At 38.3% G+C, this 14,786-nt stretch overlaps 1 protein-coding gene across 2 annotated transcripts; it reads left to right on the top strand.

The window, feature by feature from the left end:
- The first annotated feature begins 2,680 nt into the window (after positions 1 to 2,680).
- LOC137274040 (MSL complex subunit 3-like) lies at positions 2,681 to 13,607 on the top strand. 2 transcript variants are annotated; one of them, XM_067807003.1, is made up of 11 exons: positions 2,681 to 3,012; positions 4,076 to 4,158; positions 4,519 to 4,611; positions 4,970 to 5,138; positions 5,875 to 5,916; positions 6,466 to 6,555; positions 8,849 to 9,012; positions 9,865 to 10,011; positions 10,519 to 11,024; positions 11,632 to 11,716; positions 12,859 to 13,607. In XM_067807003.1, the coding sequence occupies exons 1-11, from the start codon at positions 2,914 to 2,916 to the stop codon at positions 12,914 to 12,916; spliced, it is 1,536 nt and encodes a 511-aa protein (XP_067663104.1). In that variant the 5' UTR covers positions 2,681 to 2,913; the 3' UTR covers positions 12,917 to 13,607. The 2 variants fall into 2 exon arrangements, with proteins under 2 accessions (XP_067663104.1, XP_067663103.1); XM_067807002.1 differs by having other exon boundaries at positions 2,832 to 3,012; positions 4,955 to 5,138; positions 12,859 to 13,602.
- The last annotated feature ends 1,179 nt before the right edge of the window (positions 13,608 to 14,786 follow it).

The raw sequence follows: 14,786 nt of genomic DNA, 5'->3' as shown, positions 1-14,786 counted from the left end.
AATGATTGTAAGATATCTACGAATAACGGAATGTTTCGTTCACGGTTGCTGGTACCAGTAGTATAGACAATTACAACCAGAATGTAATGTGCCAAGCATGTAACAGAACTCGTACATTAAATGACACAAAGTGTGTACTTGTGACATAACAATCAACACATTCAGGGAATCGTAAATGCTGGCAGAATGGAATTCATTGTCAGATGCTTTTATAAGTGGCAACATTTTCGGCTCACATTTCTGACACAAGCTTTGTAAAATATGCAAAATACCTACACAATCCATTCTTAAACCGTTTTGTTTTGTTTTTTATAATTAACATACAATAATTAAATACCTACATGTATTTTGGTCTGTTTAAGCTGCATAAAAAATTAAATGTCTCTCGGGCACATTTTCTTTCAAACGTGACGATAGCGGTTGGACTTTATGTTTATTTTTGATGAAAAAGAAGTGACGAGTGAGGAACACATTTTCATGGGTTTTCTTTTCTCAGGAATAAAGCTTGGGAAATTTCGAACGTGTAAATGAGTTGTAGACTCAGTCGCACTGGGGCGGCGGGGTAGCCTACTGGTTACTGCGTTCGCTCATCATGCCGAAGGCCCGGGTTCGATTTCCCACATGGGTACAATGTGTGAAGCCCATTTTCTGGTGTCCCCCGCCGTGATATTGCTGGAATACTGCTAAAAAACGGCGTAAAACTAAACTCACTCAGTCGCACTCGTTCTTATGGACTATCACTCTTGTAGTGGAAAAATGGATGATCGGGAGCGCAATAAAAAATATTACGCGCTCAAATAAAAGCGACGCACCGATGCCCGAGAAACATTTCACATATTCACTTTTTTAATTGCCTTGGTAAATTAACTGACCTTCAGCAGCACATCATGGTACTGGAAAGAATAAGTGATAAGCCGTCTGTCACAAATACTTACTCCACAAGACAAGAATGTTCCACACGGAGCGGAGCTTGGTTTACCCTGTCTCATTTTCTATCCCGCATTTGCCAACAGTGAGACTACCTCCATTTGTTTTACTTAATAACTGGAGTTCGTGAACTATCGTTCTGGTTTTGCTTTTGGGGGATACTCAAACTTATATCACAGTCCAAGGCTCGATAAACACAACCTAAGGGAATATATTATGTGTGCAAATACCTACAGCTACCATTACATTTGCTTAGAGAGCAAGTTCGGCGTCAGACAGGAATGCCAGTTATCAACATCCTTGTTTTCCTTTTCTATCATCGATGTTGTTGCTTTCTCATCTGATGATGACCAACGTTGCATTGCCAGTGATTAGTTACTTTGTTCCATCTTGTTTGCTGACGACGTTTTTATGTTCGACAGTGCGGGGAATGGGTTGCAAAAACGAATGAGTGAGATAACACTATTGTGACAAGTGGCAAGAGAAACTGAGTAGTGATAAAACTACTCAAAGACTTAAGGATATCTATGTTTAAACATGGTTTGAATCACTGACTCTATCAAACAAACGTTTCTATTACAAACTTATAAAAGTGCAAAAGAGTGATTCCTCTCTACGATAACAATAAAGTAGTTCCGAGTTGCATTATAGTTGCATGTTCATTTCAGGATTTATTTATTTATAGATACTGGACGCTATACTAACATTAACCGACAAGAGAAACTATGCCAACTATATGATTTAACTACTGTCGAGGATGAGTTTGCCCGCTGTACTCCAATCTTAGAAGAGAATATTTACAGTTTTTATTTTTATATATATCCAATCGTTACGACTTTATATCATTGCGAACAAGAGCAAACACATTAGTGCTTCAGAATGTTTCAATGCTTATATTCCCCGCAACATTACAAAGAAAAGTAATACATGTATTTGAAAACAATGTAAAAGTTAATGCCAGGGCGAATGTAAATGTGTATGTTTTATATACTTTAGGCTTATGGTCTCTTCAGTACGGAATAAAGGTTGAGTGATATAACTAAAGTTATAAAACGTACAAAGGTTTTGGGATTCTGCCCTTCACGTAATTTCGACCATGTTCTAAGGATAAATTTCATGACGAATATGTGGACGTTGTTGGGTTTGTGCTGAATGTACTGGTTGAAGGTCATCGAAAGTTAACATGAAAGATAAATGGTTCAGATTATGTAATCACCATCATAATATTATGCTCAAGCATGTATATAGTTATAAATACAAGTCGGCAGAAGACGGTATAAACTAGCTTTAAAAAAAATCAAGAACAAAATAAAACATCAACAACAAAGAAAGACAAAAACATAGAGTTAAATATTTTATCGTACAGTCACATTTATATGCTTTAAATCATATTTTTCACACATAATGATACACACATAAAAACAACTTTTGACATGTTCACAAACGTGAACAAATATATCATAATTTGACTTTCCGTCCGGCAGAAAGTACTCTTTGTCAAGACACAGTGGCTCAGTTGTAATCTATATATGATTTACCACCGTGTACACATATATACTTCGTGTCATTTTATCCTTTTGTCTGGGTGTCGCGTTTTGAAAAATATACTTAGTTAATTTCTGTTTGAACTGTTTCAGACAGACACCGAATACTGAATTATTCGACATTGCTCCAATTCGCTAAGATATTCATTTTCCAGTAGAATATCCGAGTAGCACGTTATATGCACCCAGCCGAAAATGACAGCGTTTCCGTTTTGCGACGTTAACAAAAGACATAAAGCTCCAATTTTGTATTTTAGTACTATATGTATGTCATTATAGTAGGCGCGTCGTGCTAATCAATTATAAATTAGTGATTAGTGAATCACCTCTGTGCAGAAATGTACGATTATTTGTTTTTGCGACAATTGATCCATGTTTTGGCGCGTCCACTTTTGTTTGTAAATTCTAATGACGGGTACTAATAAATAACTCATGCGCGCAGATGTCTACGAGGGGCATTAGATTTAATTTTTCAGTAGGGGAGTTAGTTCTTTGTTTTGAACCAGATCCGACGAAAGCAAGAGTTTTATATGATGCAAAGGTATTTTGTCCATTTCATCTGTCAACACAACACAACTTCGTTAGCGTCTCGTCTCCAGCTTATTATTCGATTAGAAATCTGTTCCAAGCGATCATTCAAATTTGCTAGACAAGAGCTCATCAACCGTCGTAATTATTCATGTTTAGGCGTTTTGTTTCAACTGCGATTTTAGCATTTCGTATTAAGTTTAGGTGTACTTGTAAATTTTGAAAGGATTTCCAGGGTTTCAAATGTCCCGCAGATTGGCTCAAGGTGTCACTGTTGACACGAGTACAACAGATACGTACCACTGGTACGTTTCAGTAAACAGAAATGTACCCTGACTAGATTGGGAATAGGAAACAATACAATGACTCCATACCCCGCCAACCAAAACCCTGTTCATGTTTTTGTTTCAACTTGCCTGATTGCGTAGCGAAGTGAATGGACACTACAGTATCTCTACGTCACTGATTATATTCGATTTTGACAAAGCACACCGGGCTTTCTGTCAGACAGTATTAGGACAGTTCTGATCTAGAAACTGAAGAAAATCTGCAGTGTCAAGATTCAAAGAACTGAATAAGCACAGTCTTCATTGTGGGATGGCATCATTCTTGGCAACCATTCTCCATTCTTCATTCTAACAAGTTTGGCACATGTTAGCGTTCACATCAACTAAGTCTTCCGACTATGGCCACAAGTCCAAAGCCTGAAACATTTTGTCATTGGATGTTATGCAAATGGCATTTCATATGTTGCTGTTGATTCTGTATCCTTAGTCAGTTTAGGGACAGGCTGTTGCTAGTTGTGTCATTTATCATGACTAATAACCAGATCAACCAACATCCAAGTTGTGTGACTCCTTGTTAAAAAAAGATGTCTAATTAAATAACACTTGACACAAAATTAATGCACTAAGAATGAGGCCTCCTTGACTTTCATGCTTTATTTCAAACACTGCAGATGGTTGTTGTCAAGAGAGTCACCTTGTTAAGTTACTAACCAGAGAGCATGTGAACGGAAGGGAAAGAAAGATGTGAACAGTTTTGGAAGGTCTATATGTTTTTCTTTATGTTCACAGGTGCTGGATTGTCAAGTGACCAAGGACAAACATGGTCACAGAATTGCTGCCTACCACATTCATTTTCAAGGATGGAATAGCAGGTATTTCGTAATACCAAACTCTTGACTCCAAATTGTGTTGCTGTAAATATTTTCAACAGATATAGGTTTGGGCAACTAGGATATATATGCCAACGTTTTGCTTGCTGTGCTTCAACATGTTTAAGGCACTGATAGTTTCTGGGCATGTTATGTCAATATGTTTGAGAGTAACATTCAATCTGTAGAATCCATTTAATGTATTTTAAACATATTAATTGATCTCTTACTTATTACTGTTTGCACATGAGGGAAAACGAATATAAGTGTTTTTTCCTCAAGTTTCTAATGCAATAATCGGAAGTGAATCTGTTAGTTTGATTTATTTGCAAGGTTCAATAATAATATTGTTCATGTTTTCAGCTGGGATCGCATTGTTGGGGAAAACTACATTTTAAAAAACACAGAAGAAAATAGAACCTTGATGAAGAAACTTGCAGACACAGCTAAGAGATAGTGAGATTTCTTCTTTATGATTCTTCTTTATACCAGCTGTTACATAGTTAGGTAGAGTGATGGTGTTCCGTTTAGTTCTTTAACTTTGAACCTGCTGTATGGCTTATGTTGAGATTGGGAAAAACATCTTTAAAGGAATATAACCGACAATGTAGAAAAGTCGTACATTTTTGGCATGTGTTTTGTAGAAATTTTGGAAATTTATTCCTTTCAAAGATTCATTCTTCAAACAATTAGGTGTGTCAGAAATGTTTATGTATTTTACAGAAGGTCAGAGATATTTGCACACGCATTGTTCCATCTAGAATAATACATAGAATAAATGTCAAAGTAAGTAGTTTAGCACTTTTTCTGGCAGTCGTAAAAACAGTCAGCGTCGCAGGAAGATAGATGACATCTTAAGTTCCTCATTCCGAGGAAAGATCCCCATACTGGACAGCGATACTGACGACAGTGACAACAGTGGAGATGATGATGACAATGATGGGGAAGATGGCGATGATGATGGGAGATCATCTGGTGATGATGTAAGAGTTCTTTGCCTTCATGTATCTCCCTGTTAGGCTCTTATCAGAATAAAGTGTGATGATGATCTGCTAGCGTTCTCACTGTTAAAGATTGGTTTGGTAATTGCTTGATGACAATGCTTAGAGTTATTACAAACTCATACAACTACTTCATAACTAACTTTGCATAATGGCCTTTGCATGTTCTGTGTTCGTGGTCCATACCTGTCATTCGATGATCAACAAAAACGTATTGACGTGACGTTATGATTGAGTTGACAGTGTTAACATCATAGGGTGACCTCGATTTTGCTTTAAGAGATGTTTCTGTAAGCTTATTAGTGGAGCATGTTTTTTCTGTGTCATAACATGATTTATTACCTACAGAGCAAACATATCAGGGTTCATATTTTTCATACGATGCCCTAGGGTAAACTATACTTGGATATGGTGACATGACGTCACGTTTCTTCTGTGACCTTGCATTCTACATAAGGCAACGGCAGGTAGTCAGCCCATGTTTCAAAGTACATTTGGGTTTATTTCCCTCAATTGAACATCTTCAGAAATAAACTTAAATTAAATTCGTGCTCATAACATACTATGTTTACGACAATTGTGCCTAAATATCGGTATATCCCTCGCTCTTGCTTGAGAAATGCCAACATTTAGGCACTCATGTCATAAACATAGTAAGACATTTGCACTGATATAATATCCTCTGTGTAGCCTTGCTATACGTCCCTGTATTTTCCAGAGTTCCAATGATACAGCCAGTGAAACACGAGAGCGTCGTAGGGTAAGTTATGATCATTTCTTCGATTAACATGAACTCTCTTCATCCTCCCATGGGTTTTTTAGGTTTAGAGCATGTGAGGGAGTATGGGTTTATGCCACTTTCAACAATATTCCAACAATATCGCTTCAGGGAACACCAGAAATGGGCTTCGCACATTGTACCCATCTGTGGAAGCAAACCTCATTGAATAACACAGTTTTGACATATGGTATAATAACATAATATGTTGTATTTCTGCGTGCATATTTTTACGGACAGTTCCAGGATATTTTTTTACAGTATGTAGCTGAATTATTGTTAGGTGTGTCATTAAACAACAGAGAAAACGCACCAAGTTTCACATGTTGTAAGACCATCTATCACTAAGATCATGTTGACTGGTGACAAGTTAGCCATGATTTTATAAGACCTTTGGAAGAGTCCATGTCACAGCTGATCTGAATGAGCTGTCTGGAAAATAGATTAAATAAACACACTTCTGGCATTGCTGACAGTTGTTAGGAAAACAACTCTGACATGCATCTATCCGTGATCTGCTTTGTTTTGCAGGCAACTCACACACCAGTGGACATAGATATCCCCGACATATTGAAGAGCCGACTGGAAGATGACTACGTTGCCATTATCCATGGGGACAAGGTAGGCACCCGCAGAGCAAGTGTTTTAATGTTGACAGTTGTTTAATTCCCAAGCAAGATGATGTCTGTTTATTACTGTCAATATCAAATTTGCAACCATTCATCAGTCTATGAATGACAACATCTAGGATACAGTTACACTTACTTGTCTTATATTTTCCGAATTACTAAACACTTCAGGAGTTATGCTGCTATCCAGTATGAAATATCCTGGAAGCTTTGCATTTGTGTTGGTGCAAATTGTAATTTGTCATAGAAATAAATGTGGGAATATATGGTTCTATCCGCAATTCTCTGGATGGTTGGGTTGCAATCTTTATCTTTGACAAATGTTCCAAATTGAAAGAAATTGCTGCAATTCTTTCCTGGTTATCAACTAATTACAATGTAGGTTCAGTTATCATGATGTTGGACAGTTATCATAGTACCAGCAGTAGGGTACATCAGTCTTTGCAGATCAGGGAAATTTGCCAGAAGTTGTTATACAGGAATAAGCATAGGATGGGTTTCTGCAGCATTTCTGCATCAGAATATGGATTGCCATTGACTGAAATTTAGGTTGCGTCCATCCTCGATGTCTCCACCATACCCTGGATGCATATGCGGCATCCAGGGTATATTACCACCCTTGGCTGGCTCCGCATTTTCACAGTAGCCAATCAGCTTAGCTGCCGTTACAACCGAGCTTGCCAGTGTCCACAAAGATAGCAGTTGCAACTGCGAAGGTTTATTCACAGTGCGAATCACAGTTTGGGGAAATCATGCAGACAAATTGACAGGTTTGAAACTTACGAAACTTTCGAAACGTAAAAATACAGGTACAAACTCTTTCTTCCTCTTTCAGAGTACCCCTGCATCATTTGTACTGCCAAGTTTAATCCGTTAGATAATTTAGATAGCGAAAGTGAGTTGTGATTGGTTCGCCCAACTTCCCAGTGTTCCCAAAACCTGATTGGGTAAAAAGCCAGCCAAGGGAGGCAATAAATTCACGTTGCAGGACTGTAGATGCATCCGGGGTATAGTGGAGAGGTATCGGAACGTATACTCTGGCAGGGCTTGACAAACTGAAAATACAACTGATAGTCATTGGGACCAGTGCCAATTAGACAGTACTGGTCCATGATAAATTTTACTAGCCAAAAATAAAATTAAGTAAGAAACAACAATATCTGCTTGTCAAGTCTCTTTATTTTTCATGAATGATGAGAAACATCATCGAACAAGCTGTTTTAACACACTTTGATTCAATAATAGCAAAGCCTTCTCAGCTACAGATGTCCCTGGTTTCTTATTTTCTGCAGTTTCACGCAAAATTGCATTATTGTGTCCCTTTGACACATTGTGGGTCGTAAGTGAATCTATTTTAAAGTTTTGACACCCTATGCCATGTGACAAGTGATTTGGAACCTCAGATGCCAATTTATCTTATCTCGAATTTCACCAATGTAAACCGAGTTGCCGATTACTAGCAACTGCTTCCATCTGTATAGGAACTACAGACAGACTGGTATCGCTTGTCATGTTAAGTATGAAATTTGAGATAAGATATTTTTAAAGTGTTTTTTTTTTTGTCAGAAAAGGTTGGTATTATAAAAAAAATCATTTATTTTCCAACTATCCCAGTGGAACACTAGAAGAATCAAAACACTAGTCCAACAAAGAATTTACTGGTGCAATGTCTAGTAGACCAGCATATTTGTCGAGCCCTGGAGACTCTGGGGATATCGAGGATGGGTTGCGTCCTGTGGACACAAAATGCTGCATCCCCAAAATGCAGGCACTGCCACAGTAAATATTATGCAATAAATATTGTTATCATTCGCCACTATCAACCAAAAGACTATTAAGTGAACCAGTTTCAGTCCACATGCAGTAAATGAGTAATATTCCTGATTGGTTGTTGTAATAAGTTCAGCCAGTGATCATGATGAAATTGTGTGTTTCTACAAAATCTTTCATTTGGAAACTTTCGTTTTCGGTTTTTTATTCATTATTGTGAATGATCATGTTTCAAAAAAAAAGTGACGAGCTTATTAAAATGGTCTATTAACATATAAATTGAGTAAATGCATTTAGCTGAAAACTTCAAACACTCATCTAAGCGGAGCCCTCCTAAAATTAACCTGATGGGACACAAGAACACATCTATCAAGAAATGGGGCCCTCCTAATTTAACCAGGTGGGGCCATTGGCTCACTCAAAACAATTCCTCAGTTTATCCCTGGTTACCATAATATAGCAGGAAATTTGGTGAATGGTTCTCACTTGTGTGATGAGTGAGTTGTATGTTGCAGCTGACAAAGTTGCCGGCAAGTCCATGTGTCATCGAGGTGTTGGAGGGCTTCATGAAGACGTTCTGTGTCAACCTGCTGTGTGAACCCAGTGAGAAGGAGAAAGAGAGCCGTCGCAACAACAACAATGGCCATGAACACACCATGCTCTGTCCACCAGCCACCAGGTACATGTATGATCAAATCCCTCTGGCCTGAAAAATTGAGATCAGTTGGTTGTGTGCTTTGTGTAGAGTTGTCATTAGTTAGATGGTGATGCTTCATGTCAGGATGATGTCCCTGTCATTATATTGGACACACTGGATTAATTAATAACACACCATTTGCTGCAACTACATTACATGCCTGTGTTTAACATTAAGGAGCAACACCTTGTCAGACAGTTATAGTTTTTCCTTATCCTGATTCATACATTATTGCTTATCTCCCCCTTTCTTCCAAGGTACAGGGGAAACCTTGCTCCTATTGTTCCCTAACAAACAGTCTAAAAATACCTCTCCCCTTCCTGCGCCATTGTCCCACAAGATCATAGACTGCCCTCCCTGTCCATTTTTTGCTCAACCAAATGGTTGGGTGGATACCTCTTGTATATCAGAGCTCCAGATAAACTTTTGGCCAAGTAGGTATTATACACATACTTTTGAAACTAAGTGGGTATTTCCAGTTTCAAGTGGGTATCTGTACTTTTAGATACCCACCATCTTTTTAAAATTCAGGTATTCATTTCAAATAAGAATAACAGATGCTACATTTTTTAATTCAAAAATAAGATGAGACAAAATCCACCCAACAATGCCAAATTATTGCTAATACAGCTTTACCCATGTGTAGTCCCAAAACTTTCACAGTCAGTTTAGCTCTCCACACCTTTTTAAGTGTAGAATATTTGTTGTTTTATTATGGCTAAATATCAGTACCTTGACAAATGGCTGAAGGGATGGTAATAATTCATGTAGGGTCCATGCAGGTAGCCAAAGAAGTTCCCACGGTCCTGTACACTATGTATCTTTACTCTGCAGCATTGCACTGTGTAAGGAGCTTGTGGATGGGCTGAGGATCTGCTTTGACTTCACCATCCCCATCATTTTGCTGTATGATGTGGAACGTGAACAGTACAACCATGTCATGACCACCATCAAACCTCCAGAGAGTAAGAAGGAAGAAAAGTAAGTAATGCACCAAAGATGTGACTATGTTTTCAACTGGGGTCACTGTGTTGGAGGATACTGTTTTTGCAGATTAGAATTACAGTGATCTTGATAATAGCTAAGGACTGGTTGTTTCAGTGGAAGTTTTTTATGCTGTAATGTGTTGAAAATAATTATAATCCATAAAGTCATGTCATGTTTTTTTTATATGATCTTCCCTGTCTCTGTGCACATGGAAAGACGAATTGCAAAATTGTGTACGTTTTGTTATGCATCGTCCATTTCTCACTTACTTTACCAGTTATATGTACTATTTTTAATAAGTCCCCTCCCTTGAGATTGTCACATTTCGAGGTCTCCCTATCTGATTTGTTTTAATGACTGTTGTTATGGCAACAAGCTTTTACAAGTGTCATCATACCACAGTGTATCAACCTATAATACAGTAATATTATCAGCACAGAGAGTTGATATATTTCAAGTTGGAGATGAATATGTAACATTTTTTGGGGTTTGTTTTCCCAGGCCAACTAGTTCAACTTCCTCTGCCGTCACTGAGGAACCTGCAGCCAAAAAACAAAAAGGAGCACCGAAACAAAGTAAACATTCAGAAGAGTTTGATAATGTGGAACTGTCACCACGAAGAATCACACGAAGATCTGCCACCCATGATGATGCTCCATCCTCACCCACCGTCTCGTCCACTGTCAAGCACGAGAGGAAGCGGGGCTGGAGGGGACGGGGAGGAGGTGGAAGAGGAGGCAGTCACTCTTCCTCTCATGTTGTGAAATCGGAACCTTTAAGTGACAGTGACATAGGTGGTTCTGACTCTGCCCCTCCCCCAGTGGGAAATCCCCCTGTTCCTGGAAGCTGCAGTGGCAGCAAGGATGGAGCATCAGAACACGGTTACAGGAAGGAGGACTTTCTAGAAAGTGTGTTGTCATGGCAACTATTTCCGGTGGATTCCCGATCCAAATATGATATCACACCTTCACAGATATATGGTGTTAACCATTTTCTCAGACTTTTTGGTAGGTGGTTATAAGGAAATTGTTCAAGGACTAGTTGTTCGATAATATTTTTGCATATCTTAACTTGCCAAAAAATTTTATTTTCTGTTTTTATGTTGGAGTGTTATGAAAACCAACAAGTATATCCGGTTGTGTTGTTGTGCTGTATTATTTGCAGGCCCAAATGTTCAAAGTAAAGTCCAAAGTAAATTAATATTCACTCAGTCATGGCTACAAAACCGTTGGATACAATCTTGTAATGTTCCTTAAACAGATAATTATTTTAAAGACACAAAGATACAGTGATGAGAGGGGGAACTCATAAGAGTCACCATGTTTGTCAAGAACATTTCCAAGAAGTTGATCATTTTCACATTTTCTGTAAAGAGAGATGAAGCAGTTGCTTATAACCTAGGACACCTGGGTGATTTATGCCATGTGTTTGATATAGCCAGTGACACCATTGCTGAGTTTGGTGGGTTATGTGTTTAATTTCTAAATTTAATGGCAATTAGTTTGTTGACAGGTGAGATGACCTTAACAGAGGTAACATTCAGTATATCTGTACAATGAAAGTTAGTCATTAGTGCACTGCAGTAAGTGTTTTCTGGTGATTTCTGGGCTTCAGTGAAGTTGCCGGAGATTCTGAACAAGATGGACATGGAGGACTGCAAGATGAGAACTTTGATGAAACTCATCCACCATCTTCTCAGGTGAGTTAGTTACTCACTTACTCACACTATTGAGTGGGTGAGTTTAGTTTTATGCCGCACTCAGCAATATTCCAGCTATATGGCGGCGGTCTGCAAATAATCGAGTCAGGACCAAACGATCAAGTGATTAACAACATGAGCATCGATCTGTGCAATTGGGAACAAATGACGTGTCAACCAAGTCAGCGAGTCTGACCACCCGATCCCATTAGTCACCTCTTACGACAAGCACAGTCACCTTTCATGGCAAGCATGGGTTGCTGAAGGCCTATTCTACCCTGGACCTTTGTGGGTTTTGTATAGACCTGTGATATTTGCATTTACCGATGAGAATAGCATAAACGATTGGTGTACAGGCTTGCAATGGCAGTCGTAACACAGGAAGTCAAGTCTGTTTATAGCTTGCTCAGGGAGCAGTCTATTTCTTCATGTGCAGGTAGTAGCTTGCTGCGTAATAACAGTTTTAGACACATGTTTAATTACATGTTTGAATATGCAAACATTGATTAAGGTTTTGTAAATGTAGTATGTCATGAAAACATGGTTCTGAAAACAACGAATACTAGTAATCCTGAATGGCTATAACACAAGATCAAAGCAATCAATTTGATTGGCCGATCAGACGGTCAACAAAATGCCAGCTTTCCCGCACATGTTTGCTTTGAGAAAAATTTTGTATTTGTGACAAGCTCAATTCTTGTTGAATTCACCATCAAGGTTGGAAATGGATAGCTTTATTGATGTTTGTCACATGTACTCTTAGATGTATAGCGGTTTTGTTTTGATTTCTGCATCAAATTCGACACAGATCTTAAGTTCAGCATTTCTCAATTTTCACACAAACAAGTAATTAATGTATGTATCGTTTAGCTGTAAAAATATTGATCAAACTTCATATTAGGTGTCAAATACTCCATGATTTTTTTTTATCCACTTCTAAAGAAGATCTCGTGTCATATGACATATCTTTATTACAAGGGATCAGTTAGTAGTCATCTCATCATCTGGTCTTGTGTTTACAAATTCATACTTGTTGTCACTCATTTATTGATAGTTGATTGAGAGAAGACATCAATAATCGATCATGGTTTTAGAGGTCGATTCTCAACACTACCCCTCATGGTTTGAGCCTTTTGTTACAGGTACCTGGTGGAGAGACAGGAGGATTTGTTCGGGGACATAGTATACATAGATAGATAGGCACAGCTATAGCCTCATCAAGACATGGAAAATGGCAGATACATAAGCACCTAGTGATGTGGCAGGTGATGCTGACAATCTACCCAGTGACCCCGACTCACCATTCACAAGCAGAGATTGGATTTCTTGTCACAGCAACTTTGAAATACTGAAAATAATTTTGAAATGAATGTTTGAAAAATCATTCCAGTTCGGTGAAAAGACCGTGATGTCTTGATCAGTTTCAGTTTGAAAACATTCTGTTGGAATAGTGCTGAAGGTCTAAGTGTGGACACATTCATCCTTGTTTTTGAAAACTGTTTGAAGTTTGGAACTACTCGACTGTAAACTGTTTAAAGGGTGAAAAAAAACATTTTGAGAACGGAACGAGAGTTGTTTATCCCCAGGACCAGTGGTGTCGAGTTGGACAGTACTATTTCTGAAGTTCAGTGTGACTACTAATTCTGATTTTTGGATTCAAACCAAATCTGCAGCGTGTTAGAAGCTGCTCATTTCAAGAGCTGGATGGAAGAAATGTTTTTTTTTAAAATTGTCTATGGGTATGACTTGATTGACACGTATAAAATTGATAATGAAAATCCATTTCTTTGTCCCATGGTCATGTAACTCATCTCTCCTTATTGTTCAGTAATGTGAACTGTACATCATTGTTTAAACTGTCGGTGAAACAAAATATTTTTACTAAATATTTTATCATGTGTCCTTGTTTCTGACATAGAATAACCCAACTGACATGTCACAAAGTCAGCTGGACCACTTCTACTTTGTACAAGCCCTGTTCAGTATGTCCAGGCGTTTCAGAGGATGACCATTTGTTACATCCTGAACTGGCAGATCACCCTTCAACACAGGTGGCAGCAGAGTATACTCAGATACTTTTCATCGTGTCTTTGTCGTTGAACATGTTTTCTCTGTTTATTGCATGCTGAGATTTTGTTATGCAGTAATTCTGACCTTAGGGATAGTGAGTTTCCTGTATGTTTGAGCGGCTGCCTTTGTCTACAAATGTTATTACTGAGTTAAGCCATGCGTAAAGAGTTCAGTCAACAACAGAAGTTTTATGACTTAATGTTGATTTAGGTTGTTGCCATTCTCTTATGTTAGAGCGGGCTGCGGGGTAGCCTAATGGTTAAGCAGTTCGCTCATCATTCTGAAGACCTGGGTTCAAGTCCCCACATGGTACCATGTGTGAAGCCCATTTCTAGTGTCCCCTGTTGTGATATTTCTGGAATTTGCTAAAAGCTGTGTAAAACTAGACTCACTCATGTCAGGTATGTTTCCCTACACTTATCAGGGGTTCAGAAATCCCAAAGCCCAGTACAAGTCAGTTTTCATTTTGGGCTATCAAACAATAGTATATAACTTGTCCCTGGACTACTAGATAATTTCCACTTATGGTTTTAAACTGCAAATAATCTTGGATTTCATTGCATATCTGCTCATAGTGAAGCTCTTAAATTCCACAATAATAAGTAGAGCTGGTAGAGAGTGAAATTGTCACTCTTCAATAAATAGCCATAATAGTCATAAAATCAGGGCAAGTGAAAAATTAGTGAGGACAAGTTACCTTCCTGAAGTCACTTGCCCTGTGGCAAGTGGCTTTTCAACATATTTTTGAACCCCTGCTTATGTTAAAGATGTTGCCATAAATTATGACAGTGACGTCATTATACAATTATTTTAGGGATGTTACTATACATTTATGTGAGGGGTGTCACCATACACCTATGAAAGGACTGTCACCTGACACTTATGTTAAGGATGTTGCAGTACATAGGTTTGTGATGTCACTAAAGACGTATGTTAAGGATGTTGCCTTACCCTTAGCAGTTTGTTAGGGATGTGACCCTATACACTCATGTTAGCGGTG

The sequence above is a fragment of the Haliotis asinina genome, chromosome 2 (genome assembly GCF_037392515.1).
Source record: "Haliotis asinina isolate JCU_RB_2024 chromosome 2, JCU_Hal_asi_v2, whole genome shotgun sequence".
Taxonomy (NCBI): domain Eukaryota; kingdom Metazoa; phylum Mollusca; class Gastropoda; order Lepetellida; family Haliotidae; genus Haliotis; species Haliotis asinina.
This window is presented reverse-complemented; position numbering and strand designations above follow the sequence as displayed.